Below are 21,286 nucleotides of genomic sequence, written 5' to 3' on the forward strand. Positions count from 1 at the left end.
CAGGTAGAGAAAGAGAGCTGGATCTTCCTACAAAAGCCCAGTTCACCAAGTCAAAAACAAACCTGCAAACCACAGGTCTGTGTTTAAAAAGAACAAAGCAGACAGCTCATCTACAAGTTACAACACTTGCTTTCAAAAGACGTCACAGAACAAATCTTTCTTAAAGGCACGTCACATAACAAGTTATATTAAGCAAATAGGAAGTTTTTCTTCGAAAGGTGGGATCGGCTGCGAGAAATCTCTTTGGAAAGAAAGATGACACCCTTTAAGAAAATTAGCAAACTGCCTATATAAATCAGCTAACAAATGTGGAAAAACTGAAGACAGAAGAATTTTTTTAAAAATACTACTTTTATAGGAAGGAAGACTTTTTATTGTTCAAATGAAATTATTACTGTAAGAAGCAAGAGCAATGTGACACTATTTCAACTGTGTGAAAAGCACAGCAAAGAAGGAGAAAAGTCTTGATTCATCTATACTGCTAAAAAGGATGTAAAACATTGGCAAAGAAGGGGAATACAGGGTACATGCTTTCTTTCAGTTTGAACAAAATGTTAAAATACCATATTTCACAAACTTAAAGCACTGCAATAAATTCACAAGTGCAAAATCTATTTTTACAGCAAAGATGAGAGGATGAAATATTTAGTAGCTTTTAAACTTTAATAGAAATTAAGGAAAGTTCTGAAAAGGTAAAAGGTAACCATTAAAAATCTTTACAAATACAAGGTTCTGAAGGATAAAACTTTATTATCAATTCAATTTCATTATCCAGAACTTGATGAAATATTTATAATCTTTTGAAGACCAGAAGACAATTCAGTATTTAATGCAACTGAAATAATTGAACTTAAACTAGGAAAATCCGTTACATTTATATAAATAAAATGAAATTCATGCAACATTTTTCAGTTGTTCATTTAAGAGAAAGAAACACCAGTCTGCTAAAAGTAATGAGAATGGAGGAGAATATTACTCTTCCAAGCAGATTTAAGGTTACAAATTCTTCAGACAGAGAACTTAACTAAAATGTCTAGATAAAACATTTCATGCAATATAGAACCGTTTCAGGGTTACACAAAAAACCCATGAAAAAATCAATTCATTTCTCTACTCCGTAGTACCACTTGCAAATAAGGTTTCCAACGACAAAATGCAAGAGAAGATACCCTTGGTAATACTGGAAGAATATTTAACAATTACTTTATATCAAGAGAACAAGATTCAACAGAAGATTACACTTCCTGTAAACCTGTTCACAAGATCAGCAGATATACGAGAACATGGTATGGCCACTACCTGCAAATTCCACATCATGTCACTAACCACCCTAATGTGAACATAAATCACTTTTCCTTCAATGTAGCTGGTTCAACATCCTGGAACTAGCCTCCTTTACAGCACTGTGCATTTAGTTACACCATATGAACTGCAGCAGTTAAGAAGCTCACCATCACCTTAAGCATATTTAGGGATGGGCAATAAATGTTGACCTTGCCAGCAATGTCCACATACCGTGAATTAACTAAGGAGTCTTACAAAGCCAGTTTGATCAAACATGCCTAATTGCTAAAGATTAAAATAAGTCACAGGTATATGAGCATCAGTGCATTTAAATAAACTTCTCTTCAAGGAGGAAAGTACTAAAACTTCAGAAACCAAGCGAGAATGAGGAACAGTTAAAGAGGGTAGAAAAAAAGAATATACTGGTATTAGAGGCAATTCAGAAAAAAATCCAACAGGCTGATATTTGAGATAAAAAGGCTGGCTTATTGAGAACAGCTAAACAGATTAGGGTTTTATTCATTAAGAGCTTAGAATAATGAAATATAAAATATGCAAGATCCTGAGGGCTCAAGATTAGATGTTGAGATGGTATTTCCACTTGGAGAGTCTTGAACTAGGGGATGAAGTTACAGAACTGAGGGACATTATCTGAGGCAGTAGGGAATTTCTTCTTTTAGAGGGAGTTACAATCTGGAATTCTCTACCTTTGAGAATCGTTAAAGCTATATCACTGTCTTAGGATCAGAGTGCATTCCTGGAGTGCAACTTGTAGATTATGCTGTTACTGAATATCGGCGGTGGAAGAAGTGAATAGTTGTGGATGTGGTGCCAATCAAGTGGGCTGCTTTGTCCTGGACTATGTCATGCTTCTTGAGCATTGTTAAAAACTACACTCATTCAGGTATCCATTCCGCATATTCTGTTACACTCCTCACTGGTGTCTGACAGATGGTGAACAGGATTTGAGGATTAGGAGGTGAGTTATTCGCCACAATGCTCCTAGCCTCTGACCTACTATTGTACCCTCTGTACTTACATCGTAAGTTCAATTGAGTTTCTGGTCAATGGAAATTCCTGGATGTTGATAGTAAGGGATTCAGTGGTGGTAACGTCATTGAATATCAAGGTGCAGTGGTTAGATGTCTCTTATTGGAGATGGTCACTGCCTGGCATTTGTGTAGCACGAATGTTACTTGTCACTAGTCAGTCCAAGCCTGAATATTGTCCAAGTTTGTTGTATTTGAATGCAGGTTGCTTTAGTATCTAACGTGCTGAATGGTGCTGAACAGCCCCACTTCTCTCCTTATGCTGGAGGAAAGGTCATTGATGAAGCACCTAAAAATGATTGATCCTAGTACACTACCATGAGGAACTCCTGCAGTGATGTCCAGGAACGGAGGTTACCTAACCTCCAACTATCACAATCGTCTTCCTATTCACTACATAGGACTTGAACCAGCAGAGACAGTTTGCACCAATTCCCATTGATTCCAATTTTGCTACAGCTCCTTGATGCCACATTAAGTTGAATGCACCTCACCCCTGGAATTCAGCTTTTTTGTCCATGTTCAAACAAAGGCTCTAATGAGGTCTGAGTGGGCCTGGCAGAACCCAAACTGGACTTAAGTGAGTAGGTTGTTGCTAAACCGATATCGCTTCAGTATTATTGCTCAAATATTGTCAGGATCCAGCACCTTTGCAACACACAGTGCCTCCTACCGTTTCTTGATATTTTGTGAAGTGAATCCAATTGGCTGAAGACTAACATCTGCGATGCTGGGGACCACTGGAGGAGGCAAAGATCAATCATCCACTCTGCATTTCTGGCTGAAGATTGGGATATTTGTTGAGCCTCCTCCTCCAGTGAGTTGTTCAACGGTCCACCATTCACAACTAGATATGGTAAGACATCAGAGTTTAGATTTAATCTGTTGGTTGTGGGATTTCTTAGCTCTGTCATCACTTGCTGCTAATGCTGCATGGCATGCAAGTTGTCCCTTTTCATAGGTTCATCAGGTTAAAACCCAGTGCTATTCCTGGCATACCATCCTGCATGCTCCACTGAATCTGGGTTGCTCCCCTGGATTGATAGTAATGGTTGAGTGGGGGATATGCCAGGCAATGAGGTTACAGATTGTGTTCCTGTATAATTCCGCTGCTGTTGATGGCCCACAGCATCTCACAGATGCGCAGTCTTGATTTGCTAGATCTGTTTAAAGTCTGTCCCATTTAGTATGGTGATAGTGCCATACACCACAAAGGAGGTATTCTCAATGTGATGGCAAGACATCACATCCACTAGGACTCAACATCATTAAAAAAAGGATTTCCCAGAGGCCTGATAATTCATTCTGTATGTATTTACTGAAATATCATCATAGGTACTTTAAAAGAAACTAGGAAAGTTCTTTTTATATATTATTAATATTTTTCATCTAAAATACAATTTTGTAGAAATAAGATTTTTGATAACATTTAAAGCTACCTTGATAAACAAAATTCAGTTTTCTTTCTTATGGGAAGGTTTTTTATTGCTTGACATATATTATTCAAACTTTTACACAGGAAATTATCTTTGTTACTCCTAAATTTAGTTTGTTTTTCTATTACTACTAACTAACAGATAAGGCTTTTTCTTAAGTATTTTCTTTGAAGAAAATCACACTACATATGTGATCAGAATATTTTACCAAGGTAAAAGAAAACAAACTTTCTAATAATTTGTTGTCCTGAGTATGGCATTTCAGCTAAATTTTCTTTATCCAATATATATTGGCATCTTGCAACGAAAACAAAGGAATTAATTCTCAATCCCTGATTGATATTTTGTCAATAGAATATCTTATTATCTAAAAACATATCTAAAAGAAGTTTTTCTAGATGGACTCTCACACACCATCATTTCTCTGTGTTGTTAAATGAATTATAGTTTAAGTTTGTTACAGTGGAACCCTCCAAAAAATAATTATAGAACTTAGTAATAATGTATTTACTGTTTCTTGGGGATGGTTAGTAACATCTGTCATTACTTCATTCCCATACCTCTTTTTAAAATAATCTTTCTTCCTTTTATATCTCAGTTGAAATTGAGACAAAAAGCTTTTTTTCCCACTCAGACAACACTTTCTGTACTTTTTCTCCTTTGTATTTTTTATTCAATAATAGGTGTTTTTATATAACTTAATTTAACAAAACTTAGTGGCAAGGTAAGTAATAATGATGACAGAAGGATGTAGACAGGTTAAATGTAAGCAAACATTTTACAGATAGAATATAAAGCGGAAAAATGTGAAGTTTTGTAATTTGGCAGGAAAAATAGAAGAGGAGACATTATTTAATGTTCAGAGAAAGAATGCAGAATACTGCAGCACAGAGGGATTGAGAATAAATAAATAAATCATGAAAAGCTAGCATGCAGATCAGCAGATACTAGGGAAGATACATGGAACACCAGTCTTTATTTCAAAGAAAGTACAGTATAATATAGGGAAATATTCCAAAAGCTGTTCAGGGCAGTGGTCAGATTACAGCTGGATTACTGGTTTGTTTTGGTCCTCTCATCCATATGGACATTGGAGGTAGTTCAGGGAATGTTAACTAGTCTGATCCTGGATATGGAAGGACTTTTTTTTATTATTAAGAGATATTGATTAGCTTGGGCTTGTACTCATTAGAGTTTAGAAGATTTGAGAGGAGATCATAGCTAAACAATTAAGATTGTAACACAAGATACAGAGAGGTTGTTTCCTCTTGTTGGAATGTCTAGAGACACAGGGTATAATCTTAGAGTAGGGAACTACCCATTTAAGACAGAGATGATGCGTACATTTTTTCTCTTGGAGGGCACTGAATTTGTAGAATTCTTTACTGCAGAGAAATGTTGAGTTTGGGAGGTAAATTCAAGGCTGAAATCGACAGATTTGTAATTATTTAATAGATTAAGAGTTACAGGAATAAGGCAGAGTGAGGTTGAATGATGGGGAGAATTCGATAGGTTGACTGGCCGACTTGTTTCTAAAATTTAGTCTTATAATGATTAAAGACCTCATTGTAACTATTCTATGACGCTTACGACTCAAATTTTATTGCAGATTTATATTTCTGTATCCTTCCCACTTGTGGGTGGCTCAACATGGTGGGAGAGTAGGACTCTTCCGCCAGAGCTTGTCTGCTCTGTTCACTTCTTTTTTTCCATTTTGTGTTTTTGTTTCCTTCTTGACAATGTCCGAAACTCCTAGCCTCAGCAGGAAATCCGAGCATGGTCATCTCCAGGCCTGGATGCCCTTTCAGGTGCACATGGTAATTTCTCAGCCCGACAAGGTCTCAAGGTAAATCCAAAGCTGCCTGCCGGCCGCCTGACTCTTGGGGTGAAGCCTGGTGCAGACCGGAGGCTAGATGCCAGCGTGGACTGGGATGCAAGGACTGTTATTCTGAACTTTATTTCTTTTTCTAATTTATTCATATGAACCGCAATGCTGTACTTTTTAATATCTTTATTTTTCTAAGTTTTTATCCCCTTAAGAAGTTGTACTTAAGAGTCTGTCTTTGAACCTAAAATGATACCAGAAGTGACGACTTACAAACATTTCACTGTACGCAAGCTATGTGACATTAAAGCTGATTTAATTCAATTCTATATATTACACCAAGCAATATAATTGCACACTTCTTATTCCTTACTTTTAGCAAAATCATTCTTTCCTTGAACCCTCTGAAACATTCACTTTCTCAAATGCAAGGCTCTCCTGCTCCAAAAAAATGCCACCCTTCCACCTTTCTGACAACCATATAATTTGGAATAACGCAAATCCAAATCTGCCCTTCCTTAAGCCAGATCTCCACTAATATCTCATTGTAAACTCACAAGGCAACTTGTGCCTGTAACTCCCCAATCCGATTAGTTATACTCCGTACATTCATATACATGCATAGTAACCCCGATTTAGATTTCATAGCTTTCCTGCTTATTCCAACTCCACCTGTTAACTTACTCCAGAGATATTCACTTATTTTGACCCCACATAAATCAACACTACCCTTTGAAAACCTTTGAGCATCTTTTCCTCTTGGCATGGTGCAACTAACAATCTCAACATTGAGAGAGAGGGATAACCAGGTTAGTTGACAAACAGTCTTTGCTACCATGCTAATATCTTCTTTTTGAAACAATCCACACATTTTAATATCGTTGGATTTTGATGTTTTGAACAAACAATAATAAAAAAAACACTGAATACAAAAAAAAACTAATCGTATCAACACTGCTGCACCCCTTGAGTTTTGAGGAAGCATGTGCTTTGGTTGTCACTGTTAAATCTCAGTGGTAACTGTGGAAAAAGTTTAACTTTCAAGAACTTTAATTCACGTACAGGGCACTGAAAGCACTTGATAAGGAAGAACACAAATTCAAGATGAATGAATAACACCAAAAAACTGGGATTAAACGGCACTTCATTCTTGGTATAACGATATAGTTAAAGCCGACCCAAGCACAGCATTAACAAAAGAAAATTTTATAGAGAAAACTAAAAGCTTTGCAAAGTAAATGGATGTTGCCAAGTTTACACTTAGCAAATGGTTGGTTTTTACAATTTAAATCACTCCATAACTTTGCCTGCAACATTCAATAAGTTACACTCACATTGCAACTACTTTCAACAGGCTAACACTACAAACAAAAAATACATTTCTAATCTTGTTGAGATGGAACAATAATCAGGAACGAAGGAAGTGTCATTGAAACCTACTGTCAGAACTAATGAACGAATACACATGACCAGTTGTTAGAAGACATTTTCTGTTCCTTGTATTTTGATTATGAGCAGTTCTACAAATAAGAACAAGTTTTAGGATTTTGCAATTCTCGTTGTTTGAAATTGGTAATCAGTAGTACACACAGACATTATAAAAATTTGATAATACAATACATTGTCACACAATGAACATTAACTCTTTAGATATACCACATGGTCCGCCACCATTTTGAATCGGCAATATCAAAGTTTACCTAGGTCCAGAAACATCAACATTATATGGATAATTCTGTTTTCTCACTTTAGTTCCATCTGCATCTCTCAGCACCCAGGCACTTTCTTATATTTTTTTCTAGTTCCCACACCTCTGCTGAGTTAGTTTAAATCCTCCCCAGTAGCACGTGCAATACACCCTACATTTTACTTATTCCCAGCTCTGTTCAGAATCAACCTATTCAACTTAATCAAGTGCCACGTTCTCCCTTGCCAGTCCCAGAGTTCCAAGAATTCAAAGACTTCTCTCTCTTGCTTCATATTTCCAGCCATACAATCATTTGACTTAGCTTCCTATTTCTGTGCTCATGTGCATGTGGTACTGACAGTAATCCGGGGATTACAACTTTGGATATCTTGCTTGCTACCTCACTCCCTAAATTCTGACTGCAGAACCCCACTACCCTTCCTACCTATGCCATTAGTACAAATGTGGACCAGTCTTCACTCTAACACCAGAGGGGCGACAAATAATCCTGGAATCACACTAACAGCTGCAAAAATACTGGTCTGCTTGGCTATCAGTACTGCCCCTCTGTTCTTCTTTCTCTCCTCCTGTGCAGTTGGGCCCCCATGGTAGCACAGGATTTGTTCATTACATTCCTCCAACGATACAATCACCCTCAATGTTTCTCTTGGATTGTGTTTGCTCCTAATTTATGGTGTCAGCACAGCATTTGTTAGTAAAACATTGTACCTAAAGATTACTTTGAAAGCATTTTCAAAATGAGGCCAGCTCATGCAAAGTTATAACATAACCAAATATTGACATATTTGAATTGGCAACCAATGCCTAAAGGTAGTGAAGACAATCTATGCTAATCACATTGTTACACCATAAAGCAGCAAAAGCAATGGCTACAAGGGGTGAACATTGTAAACATGAAATAAGTAGAATGAAAATTTGATTAATTCCATAGCAAAATGTTGTATGCTTCTCTCATACTCTTAGATGTTATCACGTCATACATCAAGGGTATCCTCAGTGAAAAGTGAACAGGTCTTAAGGATACTCATTACGACCTAACATGGCGTTAAAGCAACAGGCATCAGCTATAACCAAACAGATGCACCAAGAGTGAAATGCAGTAAGTATCTCTAGTCAGAAGCATATTTATTTACACTATTGAGCAACTGGAAGAAACCAGACCTTTTTATAATTATCCAATGGCTCAAAAAAAACCCGAGATGTTTTCAGATATTAAAGAGTTCATTTGTTCTGCTGACCTGCAGGAAATTGGATGTCCCGAGGCTAGGATGGGATGTCGCTGACTTACAGGTAGATTCTAAGGAAATCACATTCCCATCTTTTCAAAGCCATTTGCATGATCATTTCTTAGTTATTCAATCGCCATTTACATTGTCTTCTCCTACTATTTATTTTATTCCCTATTCAGAAATCAATAAGAACATTACAGTTGGAATTTGACTATTCCCCTGCAGTTACAAAAAAAATGATTTACAACAGATTTGGCCATTAAGGGACGGTGGCACAGTGGTTAACACTGCTGCCTCACAACGCCTGAGACACAGGTTCAATTCCCGCCTCAGGCGACTGACTGTGTGGAGTTTGCACATTCTCCCCGTGTTTGCATGGGTTTCAAAGATGTGCAGGTCAGGTGAATTGGCCATGCTAAATTGGCCGTAGTGTTAGGTAAGGGGTAAACGTAGTGGCATGGGTGGGTTGTGCTTCAGTGGGTCGGTGTGGACTTGTTGGGCCGAAGGGCCTGTTTCCACATCGTAAGTAATCTAATCTAAAAAAAAATAGAAAAGTACAGCACAGAACAGGTCCTTCGGCCCACGATGTTGTGCCAAGAATTATTCCTAATCTAAAATAAAATAACCTAACCTATGCACTCCTCAATTCACTGGTGTCCATATGCCTGTCCAGCAGTCACTTAATCGTCCCGAACGCCTCTGCTTCCACCACCACCGCTGGCAATGTATTCCATGTGTTCACAACTCTCTCAGTAAAGAATCTACTTTCTGACGTCTCCTCTATACCTTCCCCCTAACACCTTAAAACTATGACCCCCTCATCCCAGTCAATCCTGCCCTGGGGAAAAGTCTCTGGCTATCGACTCTGTCCATTCCTCTCATTATATACCTTGTATACCTCGATCAGGGCACCTCTCTTCCTCCTCCTCTCCAGAGAGAAAAGTCTGAGCTTAGTCAACCTCTCCTCCCAAGACAAGTCCTCCAGTCCAAGCAACATCATGGTAAACCTTCTTTGCACCCTCTCCAAAGCCTCTGTATCTTTCCTATAATATGGCAACCAGAACTGGACACAATATTCCAAGTGTGGTCGCACCGGGGTCTTGTAGAACTGCAGCAAAACCTCGCGGCTCTTAAACTTGATTCCCCTCTTAATGAAAGCCAAAACACCATATGCTTTCTTAAAACCCTATCCACTTTGGTGGAAACTTTGAGGGATCTACTCACTTAAACACCAAGGTCCCACTGTTCCTCTACACTGCCAATAATCCTGTATTTAATCCTATATTCAGTATTCAAGTTTGATCTTCCAAAATGTATCACTTTGCATTTATCCAGTTTGAACTCCATCTGCCATTTCTCAGCCCAGCTCTGCATCCTATGTCATGCTGCAGCCTGCAATAGCCCTCAATACTATCAATGGTACCTCCAACCTTTGTATCATGGGCAAACCTACTTACCGACCCCTCAACATCCTCATCCAAGTCATTTATAAAAACTACAAAGAGCAGAAATCAAGAACAGAGCCCTGCGGGACACCATTCACCACTGACCTACAGGCAGATTACGTTCCATCTGCAACCAAGCTCTGCCTTGTCAGCCAACCAATTCTGATTCCAGACAGCCAAATCTCCCTGTATTCCATATCTCCCAACTTTATGAATGAGCCTACCATGGAGAACCTTACCAAATGCCTTGCTGAAGTTCATGTACACCACATCCACTGCTGGACATTCATCGACTTGTCTCATTACCTCCTCAAAGAACTCAACAAGATTTGAGGCATGGCCTGCCCCTCACAAAGCCATGCTGACTGCCTTTACTCACACTCTGCTTTTCCAAAGAGTCATTAATCCTGTTTCTCAGAATTCTTTCCAAAACCTTGCTGGCCACAGGCCTAAGACTTATTGGTCTGTAATTGCCAGGGATTTCCTTATTGCCCTTCTTGAAAAAGGGGAACATTTGTTTCCCTCCAATCCTCCGTTACGACTCCCATGGAGAGTGAGGAATCAAAGATCTTCGCCAGGGGCTTAGCAACCTCCTTTCTCGTTTCCTGGGACATCCTAGGATAAATCTGGTCTGGCCCTGGGGAATTATCAATCTTAATGTTTGCCAAACTTTCCAGCACATCAACTTCATCAATCTTGATCTGTTCAAGTCTATTTCCCAGCTCCTCAAAGTTCTCATTCACAATAAGGTCCCTTTCCTTCGTGAAAACCGAAGCAAAAAAACTCATTCAGGGGTTCATCTATCTGCTCAGACTCCACACACAAGTTCCCTACCTTCCCCCTGATCATTGTCTTATTCCTCACATAAAAGTGAAATGCCTTTGGATTCTCCCTAATCCTTCTTGCCAAGCCTTTTTCTTACCCCCTCCTAGCTCTCCTCAGTCCATTTCTGAGCTCCTTTCTGGCAAGCCTGTAATACTCTAAAACTGTGCTAGACCCTTGCTTCCTCCACCTTGCTGCCTTCTTCCTTTTGATGAGAAGCTCCTCTGTCCTCGTCATCCAAGGCTCCTTAATCTTATCCCTTCTGAGGACAAGGTGTGGGATCCCAGAGCGGGGAGGACTCGGGGCCGGGGGCCAGGTGCTGGGATGCCGGGGAGGGTTTGAGAGAACTCGGGGTCCGGGAACTGCAGGGAGAGGCACTATCAGGAGTTGAAAGAACAGCTGCTGAACATTCGGTGCGTTGGCAACGAAACTGGAAAAGCTCAGCTGGTCAGCCTTTTAGTAAAGAGAAACAGAATTAGTGTTTGTTGAGAAGCGGGATGGGTTCAAATATCAGAGCATTGGAGCAGAGACAGAGAAAGTGAACTCCGTGGTTAGCATTGCTGCCTCACAGCATCAGGGTCCCAGGTTCGATTCCAACCACAGGCGACTGTCTGCTTGGGTTTCCTCCGGATGCTCCAGTTTCCTTCCACAGTCCAAAGAATGTGCATTTAGGTGAATTGGCCATTCTAAACTGCCCGTAGTGTAGGGTGCATTAGTTAGAGGGAAAAGGGGTTTGGGTGACTTACCCTTCAGAGGCTTGGTGTGGACTTGTTGGGCTGAAGGGTCTGTTTCTAACTGTAGGGAATCTAATCTAATCTCAGAGGAACAAATTAGTGCCTCACTCACAACAACTGCCCCTTCAACTGTCTCCACATGTCTGTTGTGCCCTCTCTGTGGAACAATTGTTCCCAATCTGTACTTCCCAACTCCTGTCTGATAGCACCAGGATTTCCTTTTCCCCAATTAAATATTTTCCCATGGTAACTGATTATTTGCATTACCTTGTTTCTGGGGATGAAGTGGTCACTGCATTGTGACTGTGAGGGAATGGCTGGGGGTTATTTTGTGGGCATTACTGACAATGTAGAGATTTCGTATAAAGGACTGTTTCCGCTGTTCAGAGAGCTTCCCGCAAGCATGGCGAGGAGTGTTCAAAATTTCTCCAAAGCTTATATTTTGCTTGTTCACAGAAGTTGGCATTTGCAGTTGCATCAAGTGTGTAAGAATCGCAAGAAAAAAGAACTTAATAGTCTGTGCTCCTTTCTGAATCCTGCATGAACAGGCTTTTCTTTAACAAATACCACACATAGTTCAGAAGATGGAAACCTCCAGGATAATGACACCGCTGACATGGATGAAGACGATGCGTGTAATAATGGCAATGTATGGGGTTGAGAGGGGTGAAGACGCAGTAGAGATGCATAAACTATTTGAGGACATCAATTCTGACACAATATATTAAGATTTCTATGCATGTAAATAAATAGAAATGTAAAACCAAAATCAAGACATACCGGTGAGTTCTTAATTTCTGTTCAAAACTGAAGGCAGTAAATATAACTTCCAGATAAATGCTTAGGGAAAAGATGGTAACTATATTCAGAAAATTACAGCAATAATTTTTGTGCTACTGCAACATAATATTTAATGATTTAGAAGGCAAGGAGGCAAAATTCAACATAGCAAATCTCCCAGCTTGGGTACATCATCTGACAGAAACACGTGATGGTAGTAAACAAGCGACAAAGCTGGAAAGTGAGTCAGGGTGAGCATGATTACTTTTGCATTACCAGTTTATGACCTTCATAACTAAAGGCTTGTGGTAAGATAGTTGTCCTCAATGACATATTCTGCCACTGTTCACATCAACTACTCAACAAGAATCTGGATGTAACACAAAACACTTGTTGATAAAAATGAACTTTGAAGAAAGTCCATACATGATAAAATTCATCAGATATGTCTCTGGAAAAGTAGACAGTATATCAGTACTGTCAAACTTTATCAATTGCTCTCCCCTCCTATCTGTTTTATTCAATCTTATAATGGGGCTTAGTTCTTTTAATCTGTCAGCTTTCATAAGGTCTCACAAATTAACACTTTAATCTTTTACTTCACTTTGCTGCACATAACCTTTTTTTTATTTAATTACAGAAAATCAAGATACTTCACCAAGCATTTCATTCTATAAAATGGAAGAATAAAATATTGAAAAAATGTTTGAACTTCTTGTTAAAATTTTTAATTCAGAACGATAAATGTTTCAAACATTATCTTCTACTTTGATGACCAAGAATCAAAGTGGAGTGGAAGAACAATTTGCAAGTGCTGAGCTTTGCTGCATTTGCTAATGTGTTTCAAAAGTTTTAACCAGTTTCGTATATTTGCACTATCAGAGCCCACAAACTATTGGAAATAACCCACGAAATGAGAACCTGCATAATGGGCATTTGGGAACAAGAATAAATGCCCTTATGCAAATTACCAAGTTGCAGGATTCCTGGAAAAATATCATACATTCATGTCATACCAATCGCCTATGACATTCTAATGCACTGTATTTTTCATAAGTGTTTTACTCTTTCTCTTAAAATATTGTTCAACAATAGCATCAAAAGATTTCAGACTGGCATAACACCAACTCTGCACTGAAGTCATACAGTTTTCACCAGTTAAACTTTGTTTTCTTTTGCAGGTCTTGCCAGCATGTGAAATGGAAACAGACACAATTTGTTCAAATTTATGTTGCTCTCCATTCTCTTGTCCCACACAAGTATCTGATGGCAAAGAAGGCCCGTTTGCTGTCAATGATGTGCTTGCATTAAGTGGTGATAGCCTATGAGACAGGTGATGTTTTGGATTGCTGTTTCTCGTTGGTTGCTTTGCTAAATGATGATGTGCAGATTTCCCTTCTTGGTACCAGTTCAGCAAAGAAGCCTGTCTTGCCCTTACAGGTATCCCAAATAAAGGAACTTTGGATTTCTGCTCTTTGAATAAGGGAACTCTTATTTTTCGTTTCATTGGCACTTGAATTCTGTTGATATTTTCTTCATACAATTTATCCTTAATATCAATACTCTTCCCTGCACTCAGATTGCTGTCTTCAGTCAAGTCTTGCCAGACTTGCTTTGGTGGTACCAGTATTTTGTCATTATTTTGGAACGTCTCCTTATTGCTGTCAGAACTTGATCTTTCTATACACAATTTGTTTTTACTGGTGTAGTCTTGCTGCAGTTTTTCTAGTGACTCAAACATGACACCCTTCGGAATAACCAGAGATCTTAGTCTTGTATTCGGGTGAATGAGCATTTTCTTGCATTTTGCCTTCTTCTGCATACATTCTTTTAGTGTTTCTGGAACTTGGATTTGCTTTAAATCATCAATTGGACTGAGGTATTGACAGAAGTATGCCTCACATGCCTTCGTTTTCACCACAGGGATAATAGTACAAGGTTTCAATCTGGCCACAAACTCTTGCAATTCCTGAAACGAGGAGTGATCTGAATAGGGAACCACATGTACATCTTTGTGGCAGACTCTTATTTTTCGGCTTGTGGGGATAATAGCAATTGTAGGGCACATTTGACTCCATTTGACCATGTTGAATCGATTAATTTCATTCTGGTCTACGACTTGGATTCTTCCGGCTCCCACCTCTGAAGTGAAGACATTGCACAGTCCCAAAAGCTGAAACATCTGAAGTCTCCGAGGACTCACCACAATCCAAGTTTTAAATATCATAGCCAATTCTATTAATAATGATTCTTTGCCCAAGTTATACAGACCTGTAATTACAGACAGAACAATTGCTCAAATACAATGTGCTTAAGCAGGTAAAAGTGGAAAAAAAAGGAAGAAAAGGCAAAAAACAAAGAAAAATGAAAAAAGAAATTGTGTGTACATGTGTTCTTTCATAAACAATCACCAAGATGTCCTAATAAACTCCACAATTAATTGTCTTTTAAGTATCGGTAACTATTGGATTGCAAGAAATATGGCAGTCTCAAACAGCAATGAGATGACGCTGAGATAAAGACAATGTGCTGGAGAAACTCAGCAAGTGGAGAGAAAAAAACAGTTAATGTTTTGAGTCCAGTGACCCTTCGAAGGGTAAAATGTTTTTCTCTCCACAGCTGTTGCCAGACCTATTGAGGCACTTCCTGTTTTTGTTTCAGAGAGAGACAGAAAGACAGATAAAACTTCACAATGCACAGTACTTTTGTAAGTTCCCTCCGTAAGGATTAGATTAATGTGCTCAAAGTTTTGGAACTTGGCTTGAATCCATTATCTAATAACTTAGCAGCAAGAGTACTATCACTGAATATAATAAAAAGGGTCTTTCCATAATGTCCAATCATAGAAAATATTTCCTACAATCATGGATACGATTTTTCCATGTTCTACAAACGTTTCTATTACATCCTTTTAAATGAGTTGCAAATTTGGAATCCATTTAAATGAGCATGAATCATTTAAGATGCCAGGACTCATTGAGAGCTTGGTGAATAAAGCATCCAGATCCTAGGCTTTGTTAATGAGTGCACAGAGTACAAGAGCAAAGACATTATATTAAACTTGCATGATACATCCGTTTGGCCTTAGTTGGGGTATTAAGCTCAGCGCTAGATGCCAGATTTCAGGAAAATTGGGAAAGCATTAAAGAGACACTCGAGAAAAGAATCTCAAGAATGTTCCAGGGATGAGAAACCTCAGTTGTGTGGTCAGATTTCCTAAGTTGGGACTGTTTTCTGAAAGAGAAGGTTGACAGTAGATTTGATAGATGTCTTCAAAACTATGAGGAGGCAGAACAGAAGAGAAAAGAAAAACTGTTCCTAGTGTTCGAGGATAATGAATTAGATGGCAAATTTAAGGTAATTGGCAAAGCAAGCAACAGAGGCCCAAGGAGAACATCTTCAAATGGCAAGTAGTTAAGATCGAGATCGTAAGTATATGGTGGAGGAAGGTTTGATTGGGACACTCGAAAAGGTACTTAAAGTATTATCTGAAAAGGACAAATGCACAGAATTGTGTGAGAAAGTGGGGGAATGGTACTAAGTGCATTCTAAAAGTGGTGAGAACAAAAGGCCTAATGGCCGCCTCCTGCTCTGCAACAATTCAGTGATTCAGTACTGAACTACCAACTATTTTTTCCTGTGAGGTCACCTAAAGCTTGGGAGGTGTAGTGTGCAAACTCATACCTTCAGAACTTGACAACTAACAAAAGGATATCATTGCAAAAATCAAAATCTTTCCAACATTCTTCCACTTTCTAAAGTCACTAACTGATACTACAAAGCATCAGTAAAGATTCAGGAGACCTTCCAGTATCTTACTTGAGCAGTCAGTCCATGTGTGGTGGAATATATCAGAAAGAAGGATGTATGATAGTTAGTTTTGGAGCGGGTGGGGGGAGAGAGAGAAGAGGACTGTTATGCAACAAAAGCAAGAGTCACAGAAGGGTGCCTACACATCCCCAGTCTTCTTAGAGTAGTATCCTCTCCAACACTCAGATTTGTGATTATTCACATTTTTTCTCCATGTTTCCTGTCCGCACCAGTCTCACCCTGCATTATAAGCAGCTCCAGCTCCTGGTCATGCATCTGACTGGAGATTGTCCAGCAGTTCGAGGAGATAGACTGTTTCCTGCCTAACCACCTCTGGCTCACGATTTTTGCTGCCTCCACAAAATGGAGCTCTTTGGCTATGATGATCTGGAGATACAATCTAAATTCAGTTTTCACCCAGATGTTCTCACACATATTTTCCAACAGTAATATAATCAGCTGTAGATCAGCAGCAGGAACCCTTGCTTATCCAATCATGCCATGGCTATCTATCAAATAACTGAATAGTAACATTATTGCTTGATACTCTCCACATGCAATTCTTTCTAAATGTATTAACAGTTATATGCAGCTTTTTAACATTTAAATGAGCTACCATTTGGAGATTGAGGTTATCAATCCCAACAAGATGCTGTCTGTGATGTGCCAACTCAGACACTGACCGGCCTACAGCAAACCTTTTATTTTCCAGCATGAATCACTTCTTCCACACAATCCACAATAACACTACACAGAAATCAATCTTAGTCTCAGACAGGTCTGCTCAGATTTTTAAAATCTATGTTAAATTATTCTACCTTTATCTCACCTCAGCTGAAGAAAGTCAGTCAAGCTAAGAATAATTCCACAACTGATCGCAGTGATCTCACTGGCAATGCTGTCAGCTGTGGGTGTGGGCTGGCTCCCAGACAATGCCAGAGCAGACAGACTTAAATTACGAACAATGCTGCAGTCCAGCCAGCACATGTAAACAAAATTAACAGCAAGAAGGTTCAAAACTTAGCTGAATATGGAAAAAGTATGTGAGAAAAATGATGTCTCCCTTCACGTATGCATTCTGTGCCTATCCTAGTAGCACAGATATTCACACAAAGTGGGCACCTGAATAAGCCATCAGGTTTCACCATATTCTTATATTTTATTAACACAATAACGACTCCAGGAAAGGGACTGAGCTTTTTAAATTGAGGCTAGTAGTAGGAAAAATAAGATTTGCCACATTCTTACCAATGACTACATTGTGCTCCGGGTGAGCGTTGATTATTGCTTTGATCTCATCAGTAGCTTCTTGACGGGAAGGCACCATGGATTCGGGGTCACAGTTTGTATTGTCTAGATACAGGAGATCTATCCTTCTTTCTGTGTTCAGTGGTGGATGGGTGAACATCACAGGTGTGTAACGGAAATCCGCTATATAAAAAATAAAATCAAAATCTCCATCAATGTCCTCTGGCTGATTTTCAGCAACCCTTAGTCTTTGTATATTGCACATATCTCAGAATCAAAGAGTTGTACAGCATCAAAACAGACACTTCAGTCCAACTTGGCCATTCTGACCAGATACCCAAAATTAATCTAGTCCCATTTGCCAGCATTTGACCCATATCTCTCTAAACCCTTCCTCCTCATTGACCCATTCAGATGCCTTTTAAAAGTTGCTATTGTACCAGCCTCCACCACTTCCTCTGGCAGCTCATTCCTTACACGCACCACCCTCTGCGTGAAGAAGTTGTTCCTGAGGTCACGTTAAATCTTTCCCCTCTCATCTTAAACCTATGGCCTCTAGGTTTGGACTCCCCTACTCTGGGAAAAGCTATTCACCCCACCCATCCGCTCTTCATGCTTTTATAAACCTCTAAAAGGTCACCCCCACCTTCCTACATACATGGAGAATAGCCTCAGTCTACTTAGTCTCCTTCCATAGCTCAAATCCTCCAACCCCAGCAACATCCTTGTAAATCATTTCTACAGTATTCCAAACATGGCCCAACCAATGCCCTGTATAGCCGCAACATAACAATACAACTGCTATACTCAATGCACTGACCAGTTAAGGCAATCGTACCAAACGCTTTCTTCACCATCCTGTCTACCAGTGACTCAACAATCAAGGGAATATGAACCTGGATTCCAAGGTCTCTTTGCTCAGCAACATTCCCAAGGGCCCTACAAGTCATGCCCTGATATGCCTTACTAAAAGCAACACCTCACACTTACATAAATTAAACTCTATCTGACACTTCACAGCCCATCGGATCAAGGTCCCGTTATACTTTGAGATAACCTTCTTCGCTGTGTAATGCACCACCAATTTTGGGATGATCTGCAAACTTACTAGCCATTCCTCCCAACGTTCACAACCAAATCATTTATATCAATGACAAAATGCAGTGATTCTTGCAGCACAATGAGTCACAGACCTCCAGTGAAAAAACAACCCTCCACCACCAACCTCCTTATCCTAACTTCAAGCCAATTTTGTTTCCAAATGGCTCGCTGTCCCTGGATTCCACATGACCTAACCTTGCTTACCAATCAATCTACAAAGCAGAACCTTGTCAAACATCTTGCTGAAGTCCAAATGGACCATGTCTAATGTTCTGCCTTCGTCAATCTTCTTTGTCACTTCAAAAAACTCAATAAAGTTAGTGAGACACAATTTCCCACACACAAATCCATGTTGACTATCCCCTCAACAATCCTTGCCTTTCCATATACATATAAATCCTGTCCCTCAGAATCCCCTCCAATAAATTGCCAACCATTGACATCAGGCTCACCAATCTATAGGTCCCCGGCTTTACCTTACCACTTTTCTTAAATAGTGGCACTACTTTAGCCAATCTCCAGTCTTCCAGCACCTCACCTGTGGCTATCGATGATATAAATATCTCAGTAAGGAGCCCAGCAATCACTTCCCTAGCTTCCCATAAAATTATAGGATACACCTGATCAGATCCTGGGGACTTATCCACCTTTATGCCTTTTAAGACGTCCAGCACCACCTCTTCTGTAATATCGACACTTTTCAAGATATCACTATTTATTTCTTCAAGTTCTCTAGCTTCCATATCCTTCTCCACAGTAAAATACTGACAAAGTGCTCATTCAGTACCTCACCCATCTTCAGTGTTTCCACATGTCAGTGGCCTTGTTGATTCTTAAGGGGCTCTATTCTCTCCCTTGTTACTGTTTTGCCCTTTGGATCTCTTTGGATTCTCCTTAACCCTATTTGCCAAAGCTTTCTCATGTCACTTTTTTGCTCTCTTGATTTCCTTCATGAGTATACTCTGACTGCCCCTAGAGTCTAGAGCAGCTAGATCCCAGCTGTCTACACTGACTATAAGCTGCCTCCCTTTCCTTGACCAGAGCATCAATTTCTTTAGTCATTCAACATTCCTTACACTGACCAACTTTGCCCCTCACACTAACAGGAACATACCTACTCTGGACTCTCACTACCACATTTCTTTTTAAGGCCTCTGATTTTCAAAACATTCTTTTTACCTGTGAATAGCTTCTCCTAATGTGTTTTTAAAAGTTCATGCCTAATACCCTCAAAATTGGACTTATACTAATGTAGAACATTAACTTTTTGATCAGGTCTATCCTTTTCTTTAATTCTAAAACTAATAGAATTATGATCACTCGTCCCAAAGTGCTCCCCCTATTCAGTCATTTGTCCTGCCTTATTTCCCTAGAGAAGATCAAGTTTTGTTCTTTCTCTAGTAGGTCTCCACACACGCGCGTGCGTGTACACACACACACACACACACACACACACACACACACACACACACACACACACACACACACACACACACACACACAATGGCAGTCCCAGTCTATGTCTGGAAAGTTAAAATCCCTTACAATTACAACCCTATCAAGGATCTCCTTACAAATGTGCTTCTCAATTTCCTGCTGACTCTTGGGAGAGCCGACAGGACAACCCCAATGGGAAGATCACTCTTCCTTATGTGTCTGTTCCACATATAACTCCACTGGACTTAATCTCAGGAGTATTCTCCACAAGTACATCCCAAATGTTATAATTAACCAAAATTGCCACTCCCCATCCTTTCTTGCCTCCCCTCCCTTCAATCCTTCCTATAGCATCTATATCTCGCAACTTTCAGTTGCCAGTGCTGCCCTTCCCTGAGCCACTTTTCTGTGACAGCAAAGGTAGCCCAGTCTCATGTTCCCAACCATGCCCTGAGTTCAACCGCCTTACCTGTCTGGCCTCTTGCATTGAAGTAAATGCAATTTATCAGTTTAACCTAGTGTTCTGTCTTGCTCTAGCCTGCCCTGACTATTTGACTTGCTCCTCTTCCTACCTGTACCAGCCTTAGACTTATTTCATTTCTCATACTCCCTTTGGATTCCAGCAGCACATTCCTTTTTTGATGTCACTAGTTATCGCAGGTGAAATTAAATGCTCAGTGTGAATGTTGGTAATTAGGTGAACAGAAATACTCGTTGCCCCATGGAAATGTGTGGGCGTAGTTATCTTGGTTACCCAGAAGTTACTCAGATGACTATTCCTTTGCCCAACATTTCCTGGGTAAGCAGTTGGACAAATAACATTGGAACAAAACTCCAATTTTGCATACAACCTGGACAGCAGGGAAATTACCTATGAGGAGTTTAATTTTTCTGAGCAATTTCTATAGAGGTCACACTGGGACTTCCTAATGATCCCAAAATGCATCTCAGATTACATATCTGATCTCCAGTAAGCCAGAGACTGAACGATCTGAGCCAATGTGTCCCATGCCCCTTACTTCCAGAAGTGCAATGGGAGAAATGATGGAGAGGAAAGAGGTAACACCACAGAGGAGGGGCTTCGGAAATAAGCACAGACAACATAAAAGGAAAGAAAGTCAAAAGGTGATCAAATAGAGGCATTAAAAATGATAAAATATTTTTACAATTCAGTTATCAGCTATTTCCACGAGTCAACAAACTTGCATTAAAAGGACACAAGTTAAAATAACCATGCAAGAGACAAAAGTTATTTTTTGTGTCAAGGATTGCTCAAGCAAATAAAGCAATATCCTACCAAAAACACTGGTGAAAACAGGAACCATAAAAGTTTTTTAAATAAATGCAGAATATTGCTTTTAATAGAAAAATTAAACTG

The 21,286-nt window shown here is 39.5% G+C and overlaps 2 protein-coding genes across 3 annotated transcripts in view; both read right to left on the bottom strand.

Moving 5' to 3' along the window:
- LOC132828437 (5' exonuclease Apollo-like) overlaps nucleotides 1-21,286 on the bottom strand; it is a 173,720-nt gene that overhangs the window by 143,741 nt on the left and 8,693 nt on the right. The window lies entirely within an intron of this gene.
- LOC132828436 (5' exonuclease Apollo-like) overlaps nucleotides 13,064-21,286 on the bottom strand; it is a 38,266-nt gene continuing 30,043 nt past the window's right edge. For both annotated transcript variants that reach the window (XM_060845562.1, XM_060845561.1), the window contains exons 4-5: nucleotides 17,371-17,553; nucleotides 13,064-14,583 (exon numbers count right to left, since the gene is read on the bottom strand). In XM_060845562.1, coding sequence (XP_060701545.1) covers nucleotides 13,346-14,583; nucleotides 17,371-17,553 — 1,421 coding nt within the window. In that variant the 3' untranslated portion in view covers nucleotides 13,064-13,345. The remainder of the gene's footprint in view (nucleotides 14,584-17,370; nucleotides 17,554-21,286) is intronic.

Source organism: Hemiscyllium ocellatum, chromosome 26 (assembly GCF_020745735.1).
Source record: "Hemiscyllium ocellatum isolate sHemOce1 chromosome 26, sHemOce1.pat.X.cur, whole genome shotgun sequence".
Classification (NCBI taxonomy): domain Eukaryota; kingdom Metazoa; phylum Chordata; class Chondrichthyes; order Orectolobiformes; family Hemiscylliidae; genus Hemiscyllium; species Hemiscyllium ocellatum.